At 36.3% G+C, this 25,746-nt stretch overlaps 1 protein-coding gene across 6 annotated transcripts in view; it reads right to left on the bottom strand.

The window, feature by feature from the left end:
* Nucleotides 1–25,746, bottom strand: part of EPS15 (epidermal growth factor receptor pathway substrate 15) — a 150,941-nt gene that overhangs the window by 14,416 nt on the left and 110,779 nt on the right. For all 6 annotated transcript variants that reach the window (XM_064589160.1, XM_064589156.1, XM_064589161.1 and 3 more), the window contains 6 exons: nt 22,876–23,079; nt 20,757–20,873; nt 20,439–20,529; nt 16,841–16,876; nt 15,600–15,736; nt 11,472–11,538 (listed from right to left, as the gene is read on the bottom strand). In XM_064589160.1, the coding sequence (XP_064445230.1) occupies nt 11,472–11,538; nt 15,600–15,736; nt 16,841–16,876; nt 20,439–20,529; nt 20,757–20,873; nt 22,876–23,079 (652 nt within the window). The remainder of the gene's footprint in view (nt 1–11,471; nt 11,539–15,599; nt 15,737–16,840; nt 16,877–20,438; nt 20,530–20,756; nt 20,874–22,875; nt 23,080–25,746) is intronic.

Here is a 25,746-nt window from a genome sequence, read left to right as displayed (position 1 = left end):
CTGGTAGAGAGGTGATGAGGGAAAAGGAGTTGGCTCCTTTCACTGGAGAGAACTAAAAAATCTGCTTCATGCTTTTTCTCTGCCACAGCCTTTACAAGAAGTTATAATGCTCATGGCAACAGTGTTGAGTTAGGTCAAGTTTGACTGAAATGTTAAGTATACACTGTGAAATACATTAATAAAATACATGACATTTGTATATAAAGAATATGCTACTTATAGTTTTACTAGAGTTTTTCTACACTTTCTTCATCAGAAAAAAACGACCTATTCGGCATTGGTCCAAACAGTGGGGAATGTGTCCTGGATGAATGACAAAGGACTTTTGCCCAAATTGGGGAATTAAGACTTTGGCAACCACCTCCTCAGATATTGATCATGACTGATATGAAGTAAAGGCCTGTCCAGAGACTGGAAGGACTCACTGGGTATGAACTTTTCCAGACCATGTGCTGCGGATTCCCAGAAATATTCAGAGAGGAATCAGTAGGTGGCTTTCTTCCTCTTGATCACACAGAAGCTATAGACCATCAGAATGAGGCTTTAAATGCAAATGTGATCTCACTGGCACCCTCTCCTCCCCAAGAATAAAGGCGATGAACACTTCGGAAAATTACATAAAAGCATAATTTAAAAAATCATCTATAATTTCATTATCAGAAATAACCCTTATCAATTATTTTAGCATGCTTAACAGCTTTTTTTCCTGGTATTTTTTTCCTTTAAAGCTACATTTTAGGCATATCATTTTTAATCCCCTTATCCCGATTTAATTCATAGCATTCATCAGTACTTGACATATTACATATTTGTTTATTGCCTATCTTTCCCATATAAACCCTATAAAGACGAGAACTCGCTTTGTTCACTACTGTATCGTCAAGGCCTAGAAAAAGGTCTGATAAATAGAAGATGCTCATATTCACTGAAAATACTGAGAGAAAAGGGAGACAGAAACTGTCTACTTATTAAGGATCTTCCAAACAGATACCATAATACTTCTTAGCATAACCAGCTGACCAACAAGGAATAAGGGAAACCAGTTTTAAGGCTCACAAATAATAACCAAGAATAGGTATCTAACCAGAGAATCCTGGGAAAAGGAAGAAATTTTTTTTTTCCATGACCCATGCACAAGTCATCAGATAATCAAGTTCAAACTCAGAAAACCTTTAAGAGATACTCAATGAATAATCTGAGGTGTTGGTCATTAATAAAGAATCCATTTTCTCAAGCTGGTCTCCAAATCATTCACTCACTCACTCACTGACCCACTCATCCACTCACATTTACTAAGCATCAAGACTAGGTACTGGGGATTTAGAGGAGAATAAGACACAACATCTACCTTCAAGGAACTCATGGTTTGAGTGATACATATGTATACAACTGCTACACACTAAGTATTAAAGTTCAAAGAGAGTAAAGGAAAAGCAACAGCTAGATTTATGTGAAAGAGGCCAAGAAGACTTTCCAAAAAGGGTTTTACTTTCTTGTGGACAGAAAGGAGGTGGGAGAAGAGAGAAACATATACACACTATACACAAATATACAAATACACACCTGCTCATGCACACACATTTTTCCAGGCAAAAAATAAGTGGCCTTGAAGAGACAGTCATGGCCTGTGGTTTGTGGAAATAGAGAAAATTAGAGAAGAAACATGAAAGAAGGCAGAGGCTAAGAATAATAAAACATATGAACATCTGTATGCTTAGCCTGAGTCATTGCCTGTAAAAATGAAGACCTACGTGGCATTTTACTGCCTCTAGAGTCAAAGATGCTCTGGGGAGACCACAAGTTCCCCTCTAAATCCTCAGGATGTTATAAAGCTTTAATTAAGAGTTGGAAAGACTTCTCATTTCCTCAGTTAGGAGTTAGTAAAATATTCCATGCAAAAAATCTTCTGGCACCAGAACTAATCCCATCTATAATGAAATGGAAAAAGAACTCTTACAAGACAAAATAAAGTATATGTAGAAACTGAGTAACCTGCATTTGCTTTCTTTAGTATTCTTTTAGTCTGCAACGTGTCTACTCACAAGGAGTAAATGCTAAAAAGACCCCATTGTGAGTCAAAATATTAAAAATATCTGATGTCCTTCTATCTCTATCATAATGGGTGATTTATCATTTAATTTTTAAGAACAAAAATTCACCCTTAGGTTTTTAGTTTATTTTGAAAGCTTCTATTTTTCCTGTTCTGCAGGATTAATCTTTTTTTCTGGCTAAACACTTTATTTCTTGGTGAAAAAGAAGAGGGATATTGGAGTGTAAGAGGACAAAAGTCCTGTTTGTGACCTTGGGTGTGTAATGCCACCTCTCTGAGTCTCAGTGGTTTCCAGATGTTGGGATTTTATTTTTAGTAAACTAAATAAATATATTAAAACCAACACACATAGAGAAAACAACAACATACAGAGATTTGCTTAACTTAAAAAGAACTTAAAAAAGGAGTCCATCTTTCATTTCACAAACAAAAGGATTTAAAAACTAAAAAGAAGAGAAAACAATCTTAGACTGGAAAGAATCCTTTCCAGGAAAAGAGAGTTGGCAACAATTCTCATTCTCATTTTCTCTCTCTCATCCCTATTTGACTTGGAACTATCAAAGAGTATATTCCAAGTAACATTAGTCAGGATTTAGAAACCATTAAACTAAAAAATAGTAGTAATAATAGTAATAGCAGCTACCATTTACTGTGATAGGTATCACAATAAATACTTTAACATACATTCTCTCTTTTAATCTACCAAACAAACCCATGAAGTATAATTATTAACCTCATTTTATTGTTTAGGAAATGGAGACTAAGAAAACCTAAGGAATTAGCATTTTATCTGAGTAAGTTCAGGCTGTTGGCTTCAAACACCCATGTCCTAATGATGACAACCCCCCTCTAGACTGTTTATGCTTCCATTCAATTCAAAATCTTACAATAATATAGCAGATTTGAGACAAATCATTTATTCATTTCTTCAGCATTCAACTGATGAGACTCTGCTATGTCCCAGAAGCTCTGGGGTGGGAAAGTAGGGATACAACTTAGGATGACTCCCAAATCTCTGCTTGGGCAACTGAGTAGATGGTAATACTATTAACAGGGATGGAATGTCAAGAAGATGTTTAGTAATGTTTTTTATTTCATCAGGTGGACAACTTTACTTTCAGACATATACCTGTGACACATTAAGTAAAAGACCATTAAATATATATACATATAATATAAATATAATATAGATATATATTAAACATTATATTAACTAATATAAATAACTAAAAAATTATACACACACATGTGTGGAACACAGGGCTAGTGACTTAGATTTGTGGTTAGTAACATGATCAAATGTTAAAAAAGACAATTCTGGCAGTCATGTAGATGACAGATTGGCAGGTAGAGAGAATGAAGGCAATTTAATACCACAGTCCAGATAAAACAAAATGACGGTCCAAACAAAACTGAGTATAAGAAGGAACAATCAGGGTCTATTTGGGGGTAAAACAACAGAACTTGGCAATTTATTGGAGGTGAGGTATGGCAGAGAAGAAGTCTAAGATGATTGGCTAATAGTATCATTAATACAGAAAGTAGAAATACTAATACTTTAAAGGAGAGACTAACTGGAAAAGATGATTATTTCAATTTTAAGCACTGTTGAGCTTGGCACCTAAGGGGAAATATCCAGCAGATAACCTGAAGGTACTGGAGGTTCAGGAGAGAGTTCAACACTGGAAGACTAAATCAAGAAGTCATTAAGAAACAGGCTGTAGTTGAAGGCACAGAACTAGACATCACTACCATAAAAAGTGTGTAGTGTGAGAAGAGCAGAAGCACTAGGCTAATACATAACTAAAAAGATAGCCTCCACTCTTCAGTTTTTTCTCCAGGACATTGAGATTATTCTCTTGATCCTGTTTTGTTTGAATAAAAGGAGATATCTGTCCCAGATGCCTCCTGGGAGCAAGCTGTCCTGAGGGAACAGAGACCAGGGCAACAGGAAAAATCTTTTAGTTCATATTAGATCAGGAGTTCTCAAGGTGTGGTCCATGGACCTGGAGGTCCCCAAGACCTCTTTACCGAGATCTATAAGGTCAAAATTATTTTGAATATTAAGATGTTATTTATATTTCTTAATGTGTTAATATTTGCAACAATGTAGATAGAACTGCTAGTGTCTTACAGCGAATCAGGGCAGTAGTAGCACCATCACAAACTTGGCAGGGGGGAAAAAAGGCCAGTTGTGTTTAAAAATGTCTGTCCTTGGGGTGCCTGGTGGCTCATCAGTTAAGCATCTGCCTTCGGCTCAGGTCATGATCCCAGGGTCCTGGGATCGAGCCCCGCATCGGGCTCCCTGCTCTGCAGGAAGCTTGCTTCTCCCTCTCCCACTCCCCCTGCTTGTGTTCCCTCTCTCACGGTCTCTCTCTCTCTGTGCCAAATAAATAAATAAAATCTTAAAAAAAAAATGTCTGTCCTTGATGAATTGATAAAAATTATTAGTTTTAATAAGTCATGATCCTTAGGTACACATCTTTTTTTCTTTAAGATTTATTTATTTATTTTAGAGAGAAAGAGAACACAAATGGAGAGAGCAGAAAGAGAGGGAGAGAGAATCTCAAGCAGATTGCACTGAGCGCAGAGCCCAAGTTGGGGCTTGATTTCATGACCCTAAGGATCACAATCTGAACTGAAACCAACGATGGATGCTTAACCTACTGAGCCACCCAGGTGCCTCTAGGTACACATCTTTTTAAAATTCTGAGTAACAAATGGGAAATATACACAAAGCACTTCTGTTGAGTAGGAAAGTATGATAGTTATCTGGAGGAAAAGCACTTGCATGATGGTGTGCAAAACAAGTTGAACTAGCTGCTTTTTTCATGGAATACCCTTTTTACTTGAAAGAAGTAACAGCTAAACAATGGTTATTCAGATTTGGGTATTTGGCAACATTTCCTCCAAAACAAACAGTGAGGCTGTCACTTTAAAGAAAACAACTGATAGTATTTGTTGCTGGTGGTAAAAATTCAAGCTTTCAAGTAAAAATCAGAATCTTAGAAAGCTGTATCTGTCCCATAATCTTAACACTATACCAATATTTAAAGACTCTGGTAAGATGGATGGTGATATTAATAAATATAATTTTTAAAATATTTATAATGAAATGTGTCAGCAGTGAACCAATATTTCCAAAATGATCAATGCAAATTACAGAATCATATATAGGTAAAAAATTCATTCAAAGTGCAAGAAAAACCAATGGATTTTCATGTAAGAGAGCATGAAAAGGTCACTGATATGGTTTCACGTACCACATTGCAACTAACTTTAAAGAAACTAAAATATGTTGAAATTTGGTATAGTATCAAAGAAGAATATCCAAAATTACCTAAAAAGGTTACTGAAATACCCCTCTACTACATATCTGTGTGAGAGCAGATCTTTTTCATTTCACATACTTCAAGCAAAACAATACAGTGCAAGAGATTGAATGCAGAAGTAGATATGAGAATCCAGCTATCTTCTTTTTTATAAGGCACACATTTATTTTATTATTATTATTTTTAAAGATTTTATTTATTTATTTGACAGAGACAGCGAGAACAGGAACACAAGCAGGGGGAGTGGGAGAGGGAGAAGCAGGCTTCCCGCTGAGCAGGGAGCCCGATGTGGGACTCGATCCCAGGACTCTGGGATCATGACCTGAGCCGAAGGCAGCCGCTTAACAACTGAGCCACCCAGGTGCCCTATAAGGCACACATTTAAAGAGCTTTGCAAAAATGCATGAATAATGCTACTCTTGTCACAATTTTCTTTCTTTTTTTTTTTTGGTTTGGAGTTTTCTTAAAGAAATATGTTATTTATGTTTATATGTAATGGGTTTATTATCATTGCCTTTAATTGACTTAAAAAATGTTTAGTTTCTTAGTTTCAATTTCTAATATGGTAAATACTGATAGATATAACCCTCTTTGAGGGTCTTCATTAATTTTTAAAAGTGTAAAGGGGTCCTCAGACCAAAAAGCTACTATACTTGATGATTTCCAAAGTTACTGCTTGTGATTGTTTCAAATTACCCACTCCTAATTATTTTCGTTGTTGAAATAAGAGCATAGTAAGGTTGAATTATCTCCACCAATCCCCAAGAGCCTTTCATGGATCTTCTACAAGTTTCTTACTAAAATGCTTTTAATTTTTTAACATTTTTCATCTGATTATATTCCCTATACTCCCAGTACCCTTTATGAAATTTTGGGTTCCCAAGGATTTCTTTTTTTCTCACTTACATAGTAGATAAGTGAAGAGGCAGGATAACACAGAGGAAAATCAATGGGCATGGATTGAGAAGCAAACTGGTAAGTGCCTCTGGGGCTTAGCTTTTCCTTTCATATATTAGGAAATCAGGCTTGATAACAGTTTTCAAATTTTAAATGAAATTCCAATATATGAAACAAATAAATGGGATTTTAAAAATTAACTCTAAAATCATTTTAAGATTTATTTATTAGAGAGAGAGAGAGAGAGCTGGGGAGAGGGGCAAAGGGAGAGGGAGAGAGAGAATCCTCAAGCAGACTCCCTGCTGAACATGGAGCCCAACACAGGGCTTGATCCCAGGACCCTGAGATCATGACCTGAGCTGAAGCCAAGAACCAGCTGCCCAACAGACTGAGCCACCTAGGCACCTTAACTCTAAAATCATCTTAAGTTCGAATTTATATTATTTACTTATCACAATGACAGTGAAAACAAAGCAATTTTTATTAACACAAATGTTTAAAGTCAGGAGTTGAACTTATTTCTGCGGTTGGTTTTGATTGCTCTATTTGAAAAACAATTCACCCAAAGAAGTAGTTATACACATTTTTAAACAAGAGTCTTGCAATCTGAGTAGTTTAAAATAATTTTTATCCAGAGGTTTGCACAAAAACCACTTAACCTGAGAGTACGTTAAAGCACCAATGCACTACAATGTTAATATGGTTTGTAACATTTATGAATGCATCCATTTAATTAAATTGCAGTTTTTAAAAATTTAAAGACACTTAAAAAATATGAAACAATAATTTGCCAACTCTCTGAAGACCTCTCTGGAAGCTAGTTTTGTGAAAAATAATATGAAAACTCTTGGCCCATAGCATGTGTAAGATTCTTTCCAGCTCTAAAAAGGGCAGCAATATTAAGTTTGACAGAAAAAAAAATCTGTGGCATCACCCTACTACCATTTTTATATTGTCAGGATTGGATGAGAAGATAAGGCAGAGGCACCATAATGAAGTGACTATAGAATGAGCTCTGAAATAAGACATGGATTGGACACTGAGCATGGCAACAACTACTACAGCCTTGGGCAAATTGCTTGACCTAAGTCTCATTTTTCTCATCTTTAAAATGAGAACGAACGGTACCTGTCTCTATAACCATTGTAAAGATTAAATGAGGAAAATGCAAAAGCGAAGTTTGGATGACCTTATGTGTATGGCTTAAAAAAAAAAAAAAAGAAAAAAAGTTTAGACCTCTGGTATTTCTGAATCCGTGGAAGGTCTGTGTAACTCTGCCCCAGACACACTAATATGTAGCCCATCCAATTCAAAAGAGTTTTTTGGGGGCGCCTGGGTGGCTCAGTTGGTTGAGTGACCAACTCTTGGTTTCAGCTCAGGTCATGATCTCAGGGTCGTGAGACTGAGCCCCACATGGGGCTCCACTCAGCAGAGAGTCCGCTAGAAGATTCTCTCCCTCTGCCCCTCCCCCACTTGTGCATGTGCATGCACACCTTTTCTCTCTCAAATAAATAAATCTTTTTTAAAAAAGTTTTTGCTTCTAAGATTCTCATTCAAATCAAGATGCAAGCTAAATGGCAGACTAGGAAGATACAGGTGCTCATTTGTATGTAAGGATGGTTTAACATATGAAAATCAATCAATATAATACACCCCATTAACAGAATAAAGGAAAAAAAAACCCACATTAGCCTCTTAATTGATGCAGAAAAAGCATCTGACAAAATTCAACATCCTTTCATGATAAAAACACTTGGCAAACTAGAAAAAGAAACTACTTCAACATAGTAAAAGCCACATATGAAAAGCCAACAGTGAACATCTTATTCAATGGTGAGAGATTGAAATTTTTTCTCTAAAATCAGTAACAAGACAAGGACGCCCACTTTCACTACTTCAATTCATCACAGAAGTCCTACCCAGAGTAACTAGGCAAGGAAAAAAAAAGGCATTCAAATTGGAAAGAAAGAAGTAAAATTATCTCTGTTGCATACAACATGACCTCACATGTAGAAAACCGTAAAATTCCACAAAAACACCTGTTTAGAATAAACAGCAAAGTAGCAGGATACAAAATCAATGCACAAAATCAGTAGCATGTCTATATATTAACAATGAACAACCTGAAAAGGAAATTAAGATGATAACAATTTCATTTGCAATAGCATGAAAAAGAATAAAATACTCAAGAATTAACCAAGGAAGGCATGTATGCTGACCACTATAAAACATTCTGAAAGAAATTAAAGAAGATACAATTAAATGGAAAGACAGCCCACTTCATGGATTGGAAAATGTTAAGATGTTAATACTAACCAAAGCAATCTACAGATTCAAAGCAATCCATATCAAAATCCCAATGATATTTTTTTGCAGAAATAGAAAATTCATACTAAAATTCATATGGAATCTCAAGGGAACCCGAAAAAGAATAACAAAGTTACAGGTATCAAAGATAGACATTTACACCAGCGGAACAGAAGAGTGAGTCCAGAAATAAACCCTTGCATATACAGTCAAATGATTTTCTTTCTTTTTTTTTTTTTTAAGAATTTATTTATTTATTTGACAGAGAAAGACACAGCGAGAGAGGGAACACAAGCAGGGGGAATGGGAGAGGGAGAAGCAGGCTTCCCTCTGAGCAGAGAGCCCGATGTGGGGCTCGATCCCAGGACGCTGGGATCATAACCTGAGCCGAAGGCAGACGCTTAACTACTGAGCCACCCAGGCGCCCCAGTCAAATGATCTTCTACAACGATACCAAGACCATTCAATGGGGAAAGGTCAAGTCCTTTCAACAAATGGTACTGGGAAAATTGAAAATCCACTCTAAAAGAATGAAGTCAGACTCTTAAAACAAATACAAAAATTAACGCAAAATGCATCAAAGACCTAAATGTAAGAGCTAAAGCTATAAAACTCTTAGAAGAAGAAAACATGGGGAAAACCCTCATGATATTGGATTTAGCTATACTTTTTGGAATGACACTAAAAGCATAGGCAAAAAAAGAAAAAGTAGATAAACTGGATTTGTGATGGTTGCACAACAAAAGCTACCTTCTGCTTTGAAACCATTCATGACTTACCCTAAATGGAGGTGATCTCCCTTTCCTTTAAATTTTTGCAGCTTTAATGAACTTTATGGCAATTACCATTTCAGTCAAGAGTTAATTACAGTTGACCCTTGAACAACATGGGTGTGGTGTGTGTGGATTCACTAATATGCAGATTTTTTCAATAAATGCAGCACAGTACTGTCAATGTATTTTCCTTATGATTTTCTCAATAACATTTTTTTCTCTAGCTTACTTTATTGTAAGAATATATGTAACATACAAAATATGTGTTAATTGCCTGGTTACGTTATTGGTAAGGCTTCCAGTCAACAGTAGGATATTAGTAAAGGTTTTGGGGAGTCAAAGGTTATATGCAGATATGCAACTGCATGTGGGGGGAGGGTCAGCATCCCTAACCCCCATATCGTTCAAGGGTCACCTGTATAAATATATTAACTTTTCATTTTCTTAGGTTATCCTTTCTAATCATACAATATCCCTAGCTATATATTAATTCATCAGCTCAATGAGAGTCTAAAAAAAGCACATGTATTTTATTTTATTTTTTATTTATTTATTTATTTTTTTAAGATTTTATTTATTTATTTGAGAGAGAGAATGAGACAGAGAGAGAGAGCATGAGATGGAGGATCAGAGGGAGAAGCAGACTCCCTGCCGAGCAGGGAGCCCGATGCGGGACTCGATCCCGGGACTCCAGGATCATGACCTGAGCCGAAGGCAGTCGCTTAACCAAGCCACCCAGGCACCCAAAGCACATGTATTTTAAAAATATATTAATTTAACCACTCTTACTACAATAAGTCTTTTAGAAATCTTATTTGCTGTTATTCTAAGTTTTGGTTTAAATCAATACCTAGCACTACATTAAATCTTGTTTTCGACATATCTGCTTTTTATATTCAATTCCTTTTTGTTACTCATTTTGGAAGTTAAATTTCAACCTGAAAACAACACACAGTGCTAAATCTCATCTTGTTTTAATTTGTACAATACCAGAAATCTAAATTGTGAAGGCATTTCTACTAATCTTTCTCTATGCTCATGATCCTCAACTTCAGCACATCAGCAAATTTGTCACATCAGCAAATTTGTGTACTGAATAACTCACCTTATTTTCATCTGGAAAAATAAGGAATCCTGTATCAGCATGATACTTGAGGTATTTACAGGTTTGAGTCCACTTCCCTCTAATTCCCTGCTCTCCTACACAATAGTTGGTCTGTTTTATTTTTAAATGAGTAGTGAGAAAGCTGCAGAAGCTTTTAGTCTTTGTCAGACTTTGTTTTGAATCCTGGCTTCACCTGGTTCAAATCTAGTGAACTATATAATCTTGATCAAGTTACTTAAAGTTCTGGTCCTCAGTTTCCTGATCTTTAAAATGGAAATATTACTTAAAAGGATAAAATGGAAAATTAGCTGCCATAAATAAAGCATGAAGACTGGATGCTAGAGTAACATTTCGATTTTCTCTGTATTATTAAAGATCTTACCCACTATTTGTAAAGCTATTATCATTACCTACTGGAAGCAATTTTTCATTTTAGGCCAAGATCTATAAGAGTCATTGCTGACTTTGAAACTGCCAACGCTGCCTTTTATTAAGGAAAAAAAAAATTATATTGGTTTTACTGGCTAGAGTACATATTCTAGTAAGTTTTTTTTTTAATGAAGTATAGCTGACACACAATGTTACATTAGTTTCAGGTGTACAACATAGTGATTTGACAAGTTTATATATTATGCTATGCTCGCCATGAGCACAGCTACCATCTGTCCCCATATAACACTATTTTATAATACCATTGACTGTATTTCCTATGCTGTACCTTTCATTCCCATGACTTATTCATTCCATAACTGGAAGCCTGTCTCCCACTCCCATCTAGTAAGATCTTTAACATGAATAATAAATGAGATAAATAAATGATAAGAAAAGTAGAAAGTGATATGCCAACACTTGCCACCATTATTACTGGTAGATTACAATTGGCTATAACTATGCAATAATTTTACAGCCTTACGTAAGTAAATAGGACAAATATATTTGGAGACCAGAAAAAGAAGCTTAAAGAGTCATATTGACTGTTCAAAGAAACTGATCAATTATTTCCTTACCTGAATCACTTGCTGCAACAACTATTCCACCAGGAGCAAAAGGATCATTGTGCTTCAATGTTTCTACCTAAACAAATTACACAAAATCATGACTAAGAGAGGCAATATTTCATAGCTGAAACCTCATGGCCACATCAAAGAAAATATTCTTTACCAACTCTTAATTAAGAAATACAAGGCATTAGGAATAAATGTTTCCCCTTACTGATTTGCAATCTTATTAAACTGAAATGACACATATCATTTTCTAATCTTTTGAGTAATATAATATACATTCAAAATGGTATATGAAACATATATGGTTTAACAAGTAACTATCAAATGAATTCCTATGTAATCACCTTCCAAGAAACTGCCAACACCTGAGCAGTCTTCACGTGCCCCTCTCCAAACACAATCCCATCCCTCCTCTATAGAGGTAATTATTACCCTGACTTTGGTGGCATTCATCTTTTTTCTTTTCTTCATAATTTTGTTACTAGTACAGATACACACTGTTTTAACTTTTTACATGGAAGTAATTTTAGATTTCTATAACAGTTGTAAAGATAATACAGAGAGTTCCCATATATCCTTCACCCAGGTTCCTCTAATGTTAGTACCTCATAACCTCATATAATCATGGCACATCTATTAAAACTAAGGAATTAACACTGGTACAAAACTATAAACTATAGACTTAATTTGGATTTCACTAGATTTTCCATTAAGGTTCTTCTCCTATTCCAGGATGACATGCTGCCTTTAGGCGCATACTATTCTAACTCTTAAATATCCTAGTACTTAAATATCAGAAGCTAGATTTATTTTCTAGTTATCTAAAAATAATTCTAGCATTCTGCCCATCAGAGGAACATACACATGTACCAGAGGAAGACGGGGGTAGAGGGGTGGGGAGAGGAAGAGGGGAGGAAAAGGAGGAGGAAAGAAGGGAGAGAGGAAGGGAGGGAGCTCTGCTAATAAGATCCTGCTACTTTCAATAATAAGCCATGTAAGAATCTGGACCAAGTGGCAAGTGTGAGTGGCTACAGAGTGAGGACTTTACCAGAAGCCAGAGATTCCTGCTATAGAACTGTTTTCCTAAATTATTTTGGTTTTTAATCACAGTCAAACCAATTATATATCTAGGAAGAAAAGTGAACCTTCTCTTTCTGGCATCAGGCCCTTGTTAAGAGGCTAATGAAAGCCTTAGCAGACAGTTAGATGAAAGGGGCATGAAAAGGGTTTGGGAACATTTATCTCCTCTGACTCATGGCTATCAATGTCATCTGTATTACAGGCTCTATTTCTAATCATTAAGAAATTTGGTTATTACAATTGAATGTCAAATGATATCACAGAGCTCAACTGATAAATTTCCAAATAAAACAAATGTATTTGAAAAGAGAAAAGTATTGCTAACCAGGACTTGTAGTACATTCTCTCTTTATAAAAGAGAACCCAGGGACGCCTGGGTGGCTCAGTTGGTTAAGCATCTGCCTTCAGCTCAGGTCATAATCCCAGGGTCCTGGGATCAAGCCCCACGTTGGGCTCCCTGCTCAGCGGAGTGTCTGCTTCTCCCTTTGCCCCTCACCCTGCCCCCCAGCTTGTGCTCTCTCTCTGTCTGAAATAAATAAAATCTTAAAAAAAAAAAAAAAGGCGAGAGAACCCATTTAAACTACTATCAGAAAGATGTAATTAATACTAATGAAGTTTTTAGAACTGAGGATGATAGTACTTATTTTAACTGATGCCAATGATATTATTATAAAACTAGCATAATGGCTTATATTCTTATTATATCTATTGAATGAATAAAGAGAAATAAAAGAAAAACATTAAGGTGGTCTGTATAGTCACATGGTTCCTAATATAATAGTCAAAACACCAGTGTGAGAGATAGTCACTGACTTAAGTCACCAACTATTATTGCTTCTTCTCTTGACTTTCAGGGGAAAAACAACCTAATAGGCCTGATTTTTAACAAAAGCTTATAGATTTTTATTTGCCATCACAGAGAGAAATAGAAAAAGCAGGCCTACATAAGTGTCAGGTTTAATTTCTATTCCTTCCTCATACACTGTGCCACCACCTAAAAGACCATTGAGACAGCAAGGGGAACAGGATGGAATGAATGCGTAGCCTATGAAGGATTAAGAGGCCATTAAACTCTAGGTTACGTTCAGTTTGATAATTAGGCAATTTAGTACATAAAAGGAATTTTCATAACTACAATTCAGGTGGTATTTTATAGAATTAATGTTCCAAAATCCTCCTACAAGGTCGCCAAATTTATCACTGAAATTCTCGCTCTTCAACATCAGTCATCTATCCCCCACGTTGACTGTATGCTACCATACACCAGCTAGGAGAGTAAGAAATGCCAGTTGTTTTGTTTCACTTTGGTTTTTTAAATTATGTCCCTCTGAGAGCAGAGACTAGCCTTGAGGGAATAGGAAAGACTTTTGGGGAGAGAGCTAGAAACATAATCAGAGGCCTGTTTAAAAAGAAGGAAGATCACAAAACACAAGGGCTCTGTAGCTGGGAAGAATTAAGTTTAAATCTTGGGCTATAGGGGTGAAGACCTTAGATTTTGGTCAGATAGACCACGGTTTGAATTCAGTTCTACCACTTACTATCACTTAACCTCTTTAAGCTTCATTTACTTTATCTTAAAAATGAGGATGGTAACATGAGCTTCATAGGAATAGTGTGAAGATTAAATGGGTAACACATGAACAGAGCTTAGCACCATGCCTGGTACATGGAAGAGATGAGATAAACAAAGCTATTATTATACTGCCAATTTGATTTTTTGTTTTGTTTTTAATGGAGAAATCAAGAGCAGTCAGCAAGGGCAATATTGCTTTCACAAACTGGGGAGGGAAGAGAAAAAGTAAATAGAGCAAATGGTGGAAAATTTTCATCAGGGGAGAAGAATAGGAGACACCTGTTTTATTTTTAAATTAGGAAGAGCTGCTTTGGTTTTCTTGCTCTTTAATGATAAGAGTAGAGAATAAGAGACTAGAATAAGGTAAGAGGAAAAAAATTCAGGTCGCAGCCAATTTTAGAAGAATTTGGCAAATGGGTCCACACTGCAAACTAAGTGTTGTAGGAAAACACAGTATCCAGTAGCCTGTGGAAACCACAAATATTCAGTTACAGAGGCACTTGCTCACTTTTACATCAATGGAAAATACCAGTTGTTAGCCAAATAGCTCTTTACTGAGTACAGTAAGAAAGCAATTAAAGAATACAAAATCTATCAACTTTAAAACAATCAATTCCTCTTTTAAGGGAGTATTCTTAATCTAAGAGAATTAAAAGACAAAATTTTTGCTCCAAATGCCCATCAAATCAATTGTTCTTTTTTGGGTGAAACACGCTGCTTAAAAAAATAAGTCTCCAAATAAAAAATAAAAACTTCCAAAACCATTCATAATTATTTAAATTGGGTAATGGATAACATGGAGGTTTCTTAAAATATTTGATTATATGACTCTATTTTGGGTATGTTTAAAAAGCCATAATATATTTTCTTTTTAAAAGCCACTGAGCTGTATGACCTTGGTTACTTCCAAGTCCCAGTGTCCTTACTGTTAAAATAGGGCTACCAACACCTACTTTGCAGGTTGTGAAGATTTACAAGAGAGTCTGACATTTAGTAGGAATTTGTATTTCTCTACAAGATTAACACGTATGTGTTATATAATATATATAAAATGTGTCTATAATATAAATGATTTTATCTTTCTAAAACATCAATGCTATTTTAAGGTTGATTTTTATTATTTTATTATTTCAATAATGCATACCACACATTTCTGAAAAGCTTTATTTATTAATGGATTTCAAATCATTTATTTTAAATATCCCCAATGGGATAATATTTGATCCTTATTAAGGATGGACTTGATTTTTAGATGAAATAAGTTATTCCAGCCAATTACAGGGAGTGATAAAGCTGTGAAATGCCAGTCTGAACAAAAAAACAAAAAAAAAACAAAAACTAGATGGACTGGATGAGATTGACATTTTTACATAGCCCATCAGAAGTAATCTAAAAGAGGATCCTTTCAACACTATATTTCAAGATACTCACTTAGGATGCTTGTTCTCCATTTAACAGTTTTTAACCCTCCCACTTACCGATGTATTACTGCTATTGCTGGCTGCACTGAAAGGGTCAGTACTTGAGGTGGCAAAAGGGTCAGCAGAAGACTGCTTGAAGAAACAGTCAGATGCAAATGGATCTGAACCTTTGAAAGGATCACCTCCAAATGGATCTAAGAAAATACAGCACATATATTAAAGACTAAAAACTACTACACTAAATTTCCTATCACCTGAAGGTATGATAACTGCCTTAATTAAAAGATATTTTGAACTTCTGCAGAATCTAAATTAAGGTACTTGGTGTTATGATTATTGATTATAAAAAAATATAGACAGTTGCACCTAAAATAGCTTTAATTCATATTCGTTTTCCTACTTGCTCATCATTCACCCAAAGCAAATCAATCATTCCAATACTTATTACACAAAGATTACTTGTATGCCAGGTTTAAAAATTCTTCTAAGCTGGTGATTCTAATTTTAGGGGAGGAGGAATCACAAATTCCTTTGTGATTTTGTTAAAAGATAGTCTTTCACCTAATAAACTTATTTGGAACAGGTTTGGGAAGCGTAACAAATGGTACACAAGATTTGCTTTATTCTAATGTAAAATCCCAGGGAAAGACTATCTTATAAAGCCTGACATTTAGTAATTCTTTAAGATGTTTCCTTTCCCCCCATTCATATGCTCTAATCTTAGGAAAAAAAAATGTTCTAAACACTATAGTAGCATAGATCACTATATGCATCTAATCCTTGGCTACCAAGGAGAAATCAGTCTAAGTATTATTAAAAGTATCAAAATATAAACACTAATGTCATTTTTCTTAAAAATAAAGCTAACGGGTGCCTGGGTGGCTCGGTTGGGCGACTGCCTTTGGCTCAGGTCATGATCCTGGAGTCCCAGGATCAAGTCCCCGCATTGGGCTCCCTGCTCAGTGGGGAGTCTGCTTGTCCCTCTAACCCTCCCCCCTCTCAGGCTCTCTCTCTCTCATTCTCTCTCAAATAAATGGATAAAATCTTAAAATAAATAAATAAATAAATAAAGCTAATGGTTCATTAAGCAAATTCACAAGAATCTACCACTTTCCCTCTGAAAATGCCAGGCACATACAACATTTTAGTGGCGCCTTACATCAGTTTAAAAACTGAATAAAAAGGAAGCCCACTTCCTATAACTACCTTACTTTGATTTCTCATTTCTAAATACAACATAAGTTTATAATTAAGCAGAATTAAATTACAGCTAAGTTGGACCTCAATGATATACGTACCAATTTTTCCAAAAGGATCATCCTTGAAAGGATCACCTGTGATAAAATAAATAAGCAGAAATCACAATAATAATGTTTACTGTTGTGACACCATTACTTAAAGGTAACTTTAAACAGAAGCAAAGTTTCTTAAAGCACAGTCTGTTTCATTAGCTCTACCTCAAAGTAGACAAAACACTAAATGCCATGCATCTGTAGGAAACATTTAAAATAATAAAGAGTAAAGGCAGAACATCAACATACCTCATAAAAGAAGCAATTTTTTTAATGACTGCTGTTTTTTTTTTAAGATTTAATTTATTTATTTGAGAGAAAGAGAGCACGAGCAGGGGGAGGGGCAGAGGGAGAAGCAGGCTTCCTACTGAGCAGGGAAGCCCGATGTGGGGCTCGATCCCAGGGCCCTGGGATCATAACCTGAGCGGATTATGGAAGGCAGATGCTTAACCAACTGAGCCACCCAGGTGCCCCAAAAGAAGCAAATTTTAATTGGAGCCAACTATACTTACCCCTTGATCACAAGCTGAGGTTACAAACAGAAGGGAAAAGACAGGCACAACAGCAACAATTTTACTAACAAGATTCTCTACTCTTCATAAGAATAATGAATGGGTATTTCCATCACTACTCCAGAAACAAAGACACTGAGCCTAAAAAATTATTTTAATAAATAATTCTAGAACTAGAGTCCAGAAATAAACCCTTACATTTATGGTCATTTGATTTTTGACAAGAGTGTCAAGACAATTCCATGGGGAAAGAAAACATAATCTTTTCAACAAATGGTGCTGGGACAACTGGATATCCATATACAAAAGAATAAAGCTGGGGGCGCCTGGGTGGCTCAGTTGGTTAAGCGACTGCCTTCAGCTCAGGTCATGATCCCAGGGTCCTGGGATTGAGTCCCGCATCGGGCTCCCTGCTCTGTGGGGAGCCTGCTTCTCCCTTTCCCACTCCCCCCGCTTGTGTTTCCTCTCTCGCTGTGTCTCTCTCTGTCAAATAAATAAATAAAATCTTAAAAAAAAAAAAAAAAAACAAAAAACAAAAGAATAAAGCTGGACCCCTATCTCATACCATATTCCAAAATTAACTAAAAATGGATCAAAGATTGAAATGTAATAGTTAAAACTATAAAATTTTTAGAAGAAAACCTAAGAGTAAATCTTCATGACTTTGGATCTTAGACATGACATCAAAAGCACAAGTGATGAAAGAAAAGATAGATAAACTGGACTTCATCAAAATTAAGACAACACAAAATACAAGAAAATATTCTGGAAATCATATATTTGATTAGGGACTTGTATTCAGAATATATGAAGAACTCTTACAAGTCAACAATAAAAAGACTAACAATAAAAAAAGGGCAAGTTATTTGAATCAATATTTCTCCACAGAAGTTATACAAATGGCCAATAAGCAAACAGAAAGATGTTCCACAGAAGATATTTGCAAATGACATAAAAATAGGGGGTTAGTACCTAAAATATATAAAGAACTTGTAAAACTCAATACCCAAAAAACAAATAATCCAATTAAAAAGTGGGCAGGGATTCCTGAGTGGCTCAGTCAGTTAGGCATACGACTTTGGCTCAGGTCATGGTATCAGGGTCCTGGATCAAGCCCCGCATCGGGCTCCATGCTCAGTAGGGAGTCTGCTTGTCCCTCTGCTTGTCCCACTCGTACTCTCTCTCAAATAAATAAAATCTTTTTTTTTTTTTTTAAAGATTTTATTTATTTGAGACAGAGAGAATGAGAGAGAGAGAGCACATGAGAGGAGGGAGGGTCAGAGGCAGAAGCAGACTCCCGGCTGAGCAGGGAGTCCAATGCGGGACTCGATCCAGGGACTCCAGGATCATGACCTGAGCCGAAGGCAGTCGCTTAACCAATTGAGCCACCCAGGCGCCCTCAAATAAATAAAATCTTAAAAAAAAAAAAAGTGGGCAAAAGACATGAGTAGACATTTTTCCAAAGAAGATATATAGATGGCCAAAAAACACATAAAACGATGTTCAACATCACTCATCAGGGAAATGCAAATCAAAACTACAATGAGATACCACCTCACACTTGTCAGAATGGCTCAAATTAACAACACAAGAAACAATAGGTGTTGGCAAGGATGCAGAGAAAGGGACCCTCTTGCACTGTTGGTGGGAATGCAAACTGGTGCAGCCACTCTGGAAAACAGTATGGAGGTTCCTCAAAAAGTTAAAAATAGAATTACCCTAGGATCCAGCAACTGCACTACTAGGCATTTACCCAAGGAACACAAAAATACTAATCTGAAGGGATACATGCACCCCTATGTTTACAGCAGTATTATCTACAACAGCCAAATTATGGAAACACACCAAATATTCATCAACTGATGAATGGATACAGAAGAGGTGGGTTGTATGTATGTATTATATGTGTGTGTGTATATATGTAGTGGAATATTACTCAGCCAGCAGAAAGAATGAAATCTTCTCATTTGCAACAACATGGATGGAGCTAGAGAGTATTATGCTAAGGGACATAAGTCAGAGAAAGACAAATACCATATGATTTCACTCATATGTGGAATTTAAGAAATAAAACAAATGATCATGGGGGGAAAAAAGAGAGAGGCAAACCAAGAAACAGATTCTTAACTATAGAGAACACACTGATGGTAACGAGAGGGGAGGTGGGTTGGGGCGGCGGTGGGGGGAGTGTTCAATCAGTGATGGGTGTTAAGGAGAGCACTTGTGATGAACACCAGGTGTTGTATGTAAGTAATGAATCACTAAATTTTAAACGTGAAACTAATATTATACTGTAAGTTAACTAACTGGAATTTAAATAAAAACTTGGAGAAAAAAATAAAACTGTTGTAAACTGACCAGTTTCACAAATAGATCTGGAAATAAATAAAATGCAAAAAGAGCTTTGACACCAGTGGTATTTAACATAGTTTACACTGACATCAGGTATTTCAATTTATTACACTTATATTTCTTCAACAACACTATAGGCCCCTTAAGGGCAGGGATCCAGGTTCTAACTGCTATAGATTCCACTGTTTTAAAAGCAGGGTGTTGGCACTTTAGTAAAAAATTGCTGGTTGAGGGGCGCCTGGGTGGCTCAGTCGGTTAAGCGACTGCCTTCGGCTCAGGTCATGATCCCAGGGTCCTGGGATCGAGCCCCGCATCGGGCTCCCTGCTCTGTGGGAAGCCTGCTTCTCCCTCTCCCACTCCCCCTGCTTGTGTTCCCTCTCTCGCTGTCTCTCTCTCTCTCTGTCAATTAAATAAATAAATAAAATCTTTAAAAAAAAAAAAAATTGCTGGTTGACTTAAGAGTACCTAATCTCCTCTGCTGGTCCATAATATCTTTCTTTTGGTCCTTATTCTGAAGAAGAAGCATGCTCTTAATCAGGAGGGGCTCCTCAGACATAATCAGTCACTTAGTCCAAGGAGTTAGTTGCCTGACGAGGACAAATTCCAGCAAATATAAGCATATCATATCTCTACACCCCTCTACTTTGAGTAGGATCTCAAAACTGAGCCCTAATTCTTATACAGTTACATTAAAAAGACTTTTTTTTGGTAAATCATAATATAAAAATAAGAGTACTTACTGCCAACAAAAGGATCAGACTGGAAAAAATCCATGTTTGTATCTGCAACTGGATCTGTCAGTGAACTTGATTCTACATTAAATGGATCTCCCTAAAAATAATTTTAAATTAAAAAGTATTCTTTTAGGAACCAGTTTTAAGATGTAACATTTTAAAATAAAATAACATGCTTTGAAAAATCAATGGATGGTAATATAACAAACATTTCTGTAGTCATAAAGTTCACTTAATGCATTTTTCTTTCCTTAGCCTAAAACAGTGTATAACCCATCTAGGAAAACCAGTAATGAGAATAGTTACATATAAAATTATTTTTACCTCTTTTGAATGTCTGTCACTATTAAATTCAGGGCAAACTTTCTCATTAACAGCTGTTGTCGCCACTTCATTATCATCAGTCACACCAGAAGGCAGTATTTCAGGACTACTTCTTGCCTACAAAATATTAATGCTACATGGACTAACAATGTATTTTCTACTTGGCAGAGGAAAGTGACAAAGGATAACCAAAAATTGCTAAAAATACAGAAGACAAGCAGAATGCATTCATTAAATGAGTTCTTCTCTTAAAATCTTTCTTAGAGGGGCGCCTGGGTGGCTCAGTCGTTAACCATCTGCCTTCGGCTCAGGTCATGATCCCAGGGTCCTGCGATCGAGCCCCGCATTGGGCTCCTGCTCCGCGGGAAGCCTGCTTCTCCCTCTCCCACTCCCCCTGCTTGTGTTCCCTCTCTCACTGTGTCTCTCTCTGTCAAATAAATAAATAAAATCTTTAAAAAAAAAAAAATCTTTCTTAGAAAAATGGTATCATCAAGCATCAAAGTCACTCAGGCCAGAAAACTTAACCACTTAATCACTTCTCTCTGGTCATCTCCCAGCTAGCCTCCAAGTCTTGCTGAGTTCACCTCCTACCTCCTTCTCAAATCCATTCCTCTCTATCCTCACTGTCACTATCATCCATTTACAGTATCACCATTCTGATCCAGCGTAACCTTCCAACTGCCTTCTTGCCTCCAATATGTGCCCTTCCCACTGATCCTTCTTATAGTAGCTAAAGGAATAGATCTAAAATATGAGTCTGATCATGATCCTTCTGGTTAAAGGTCCTTCGATGGCATTCCCTTGTTTTCTGGATTTAGATGAGTAGGTAATAGGGCTTAAGAAGTGGCAGGGGAAATCTCCATTTCATACCACCCTATGTCTTTGAAGGATAACCTTTTGCACTTAAAAAGAACATTGTATAATGTATCCAAGATTGCAACACCTAAATACAAATCAAGTCTGTTAATTTTATGTCTTTAGTATTTCTCAAACTTGTATTCTTCTCTTCATTATCCCTCCTATTACTGCTTAAGTTTAGGCTAAAACAATCTCACACAGACCACTCCAATAGTCTCTTAACAAATCTCTGTGTGTCCAGTCACACTCTCAAAGTCATTTTCTACATTTTTCTAAAAGGTAAATGCAGTTAGGTCACATCTTGCTTAAAATTCTTCAACGGCTACTCACTGCAGTAAGATAAATCCCCCAATGCTTCAAAATGAATCCAAATTTCTTACTCTCTGTCCCTTTCTGACCTAAAAGTGGTCATTTTTATCCAGGTGCACATCATAATCACCCAAGGAATTTTTTGTAAAAATATATGTACCTGGTACCATCCCAGAAACTCTAATTCAGCAAGTTTGTAGTGGGGTGCAGCCATCTATATTTTAAGTAAGAGGTAATGCAGAGAGCCACTATAAGAGAGCTTCATCTCCTACCAATACTCCCCCCACCATCACAAGATATCCTTCGAGAACTTCTTGTGACCCTGTGCCGCATGTTTCTCCCATCTCATACCTATGCCAGTGCCGTTTTCTCTGCCAGGAATATACCACCTTCTTCTTTGCTTAACATTTCTTACTTTGAAGCTCACTTATAAAGCTTTCTCTATACAGTCTTGAGCCCCCCTCCAAGCTGGCCTACCTGAATATCACAGCCCTTTCACACAGTGTTACACCACTAGACTACATGCTGCTTAAAGGCAGGGTTACAGTTTTTTGTCTCTGCGGCTCTCACATATAATAGCAGCACTGCTGTGTGCTCTCTAAATAACTGGTAAATAAATGTCCTCAACATTATGAAATAAAGAATTACTTTCAGCATTGGGTGAGAATACTTAAAAAAATGTTTTAAAAGTTACTATCTATAGAGCTACTGTTTTGAAAACACACTTTATAACAAATAGATTGGTTAAAATTACATTTTTACACTAGTTAAAAGTGTCAGAACTGTTGGATCAGTACCTACTCTCTCCCTCTGGGGGAAAAAAAATCAACTGTTCTCAGATGAGGCAAGGTCCCATATTTATATTAAGTATGATGTCAACAAAAACTTTGACCTGAATCAATTTTTTTTCTTCTGAAGTTGATTATGAAGATTATAGAACTATTAGACTCACTGGAGACTCCTGGTGTATGGGCTCTGACTCCAGGTTGCCTTGGCCTTCAGCATGCTCATTAAGGTTAGCTGTTTCACTGCTGCTGGTGCTGAGGCTGCAATAATCTGTAGCACCATTTACAAGAATGCTGTGTGGGCTACTGCACCAATTTAACTGATTATTACGGTTCTCCAGCTCTTTCATTTCCATCAGTTTCATTTGCATCTGTCAACACAAAGTAGAAATACAGAACAGAATTTATTACTAGAAGGACACGGAACATAAAAATAGCTACATCCTTAGACTCAGTCAAAAATAAATTTGCTTCCATTAAGAGAATCCTCTGGGAATGCAGCATGACTTGGAGAGATTTCAGTAATCCATCCTAGTAAGTTCTCTTGACATTCCAGTATATATGGATTTGCTTTTGCACATCTTTTGAAAGCTCCAAGAATTTTGATTCAAATATCTACATTTTGGTGTCCTTTAGAAGGATCAGGGTATTGGGAAAAAGATAGCAAAGTAACAGAACAAGAGAAGATTTTGTGATGAAGCTTTGGGAAACATAAAGGAAATTGAGGGAGAGCACACAAGGAATTGGAGCCATTCATACTTCTATTGGGAAGGAGAGGAGTGAAGACTACGGTAAAATGAGCTACTGTCCTATGCTCTGGCATTATTTATTAATGGGCTAGAGCCCTAGGAAGTGGTCTCTAAACCTAAGCTATCCTAAACACGTTAAAGGACAAAGCATTTTGGATTCCAGTATCCAAGTGACTTTATATTCCTGGAACAATAGTGGGAAAGAGAGGCAGAATTTAATAAACTGTAATATATATTAAAAGAAAAACACTGGGAGCAGAGGCAGGAAAAAATTGATGCTCATTGATAGAAACATCTATAATAAAGAAAAATAAATTAATAAATATCTCAAAGAAATTGAAGAGAGGGCAAAATCAAAATGTTTCTAGTGAAAAGGAGTAATGAATGGAATTTTACTGAACAGTTCCCAGTTTTCATAAAGTATATTTTTTACATTATGTTGGAATTCCCTTTATTACCATACTGTGTTTTTTGTTTTTAGCAAACATAAAAATTTCCTACTGACATTTCATAAATCAAGGCTCAGTTCCCCTAATCTTATTTCCTGCATAAGGTTTTTAAGTTGCTCATTTTGGAATCTGTAATTTACCACAGATCTTTTCAGGGTCATAACCTGGGAAAAGAACACTATATTCAACTGGGAAAACAGATGTCAGTCAAGCTCTGTCACCTTCTAGTTAAGTGATCTTAGTCGAAGTAACCTTTCCAAGCCTTCATTTCTTTTTTTTTTTTTATTTGAGACAGAGAGAACGAGAGAGAGAGAGCACATGAGAGGGGGGAGGGTCAGAGGGAGAAGCAGGTTCCTTGCTGAGCAGGGAGCCCAATGCGGGACTCGATCCAGGGACTCCAGGATCATGACCCGAGCCGAAGGCAGTCGCTTAACCAACTGAGCCACCCAGGCGCCCCTCCAAGCCTTCATTTCTTAATCCATAAAGTAAGAACTATCTCCACAGATGATTAAGTTAAGCAAAGATATATTTGAAAGAACTCTGTAAAATGTAAAGGTCTGTGTAAATAATGGACAATGTGTATAAAAGTGCCTAGCACACTACATTTCTCACTATTATACCAATTAAGTTTCCCTGTTTCTTTTCCACTAACTCACTCCATTTTTAAAAAGTTAAAGACCTTGAGCTGTTTGAGGGTAGGGACCAGAACTTTTGCTATCAACTTTGTACCTCCAAAATCTACCACAATGATGTATATACTGTAAGTGCTTAATTTATGTTCACCAAATGGACATAAGTATTGTGCTTATAAATTTAAACCGTGGGTATCAGTAAGCATATGCATCTATCAAATTGCACTGTATTTAGAATTTAAACTGACAATCCAAAATACTAGACATTTGTAATACACAGCACATGCCTTGTATATTCCTAGTGATATTGAGTTGTGGCTTATAAACTTTTTTTTTACCTTAATCTATAGAAAGAAATAGATTTTACACCCTAACCTAGTAAATATATGTATTTGGATAGGTCTCTCTGTGTGTATATACATACATAAACACATATATGTAATACAGACACATTCATCCACATGCATAATTTACATGCACACACACATGCACATACAGTTGTGGAAAAGTTTCATGAAGTAATATGTATCCTTATTCCATGTAATGCACCCTCATATTTCCTATTGTCTTATTTCATTCTTATTTTTTGTATACAAAGTATGTCTTCATTTTTTCTAAACAAAAACAACTTGTATAGGTATACATATGAATGCACAGATACACACAGAGAGGTGCATCTACGTACAGACAGAATTCGAAAAAGATACCATGCTGCAAACATTGTTTTTCTCCAGGAGGTAGAATTATCAGACTTTTCACTTTCTATTTTAAAAATGCACATAGTGGGGGTGCCTGGGTGGCTCAGTCGTTAAGCGTCTGACTTTGGCTCAGGTCATGATCCCGGGGTCCTGGGATCAAGCCCCGCATCGGGCTCCCTGCTCAGCGGGAAGCCTGCCTCTCCCTCTCCCCCACTTGTGTTCCCTCTCTCGCTATGTCTGTCAAATAAATAAATAAATAAAACCTTTAAAAAAAAGATGCACATAGTGTAGTACTCTATTATTAACAATAGTTAATTTAATATTTTTATACATGAAAAACTTGCAATGTATATTAGGAAAACAAATGTGCATGTATGAAACGGTTTTATGTTATATGGAGAAAACAATTTTATGTTTTATGGATAAGGCAGTGTTTCTCACTGAGTTGGGCACAATCACCGACTCTATAGGCCAGGGAGATGTTTTCTGTGGGGACCAGAAGCAGAGCTC

This window comes from Mirounga angustirostris, unplaced genomic scaffold, assembly GCF_029215605.1.
Source record: "Mirounga angustirostris isolate CCGP_5_RB_7025 unplaced genomic scaffold, mMirAng1.0.hap1 SCAF_4, whole genome shotgun sequence".
NCBI lineage: Eukaryota > Metazoa > Chordata > Mammalia > Carnivora > Phocidae > Mirounga > Mirounga angustirostris.
Note: the sequence above shows the minus strand (reverse complement) of the source record. Positions and strands in the feature narration are given on the sequence as shown.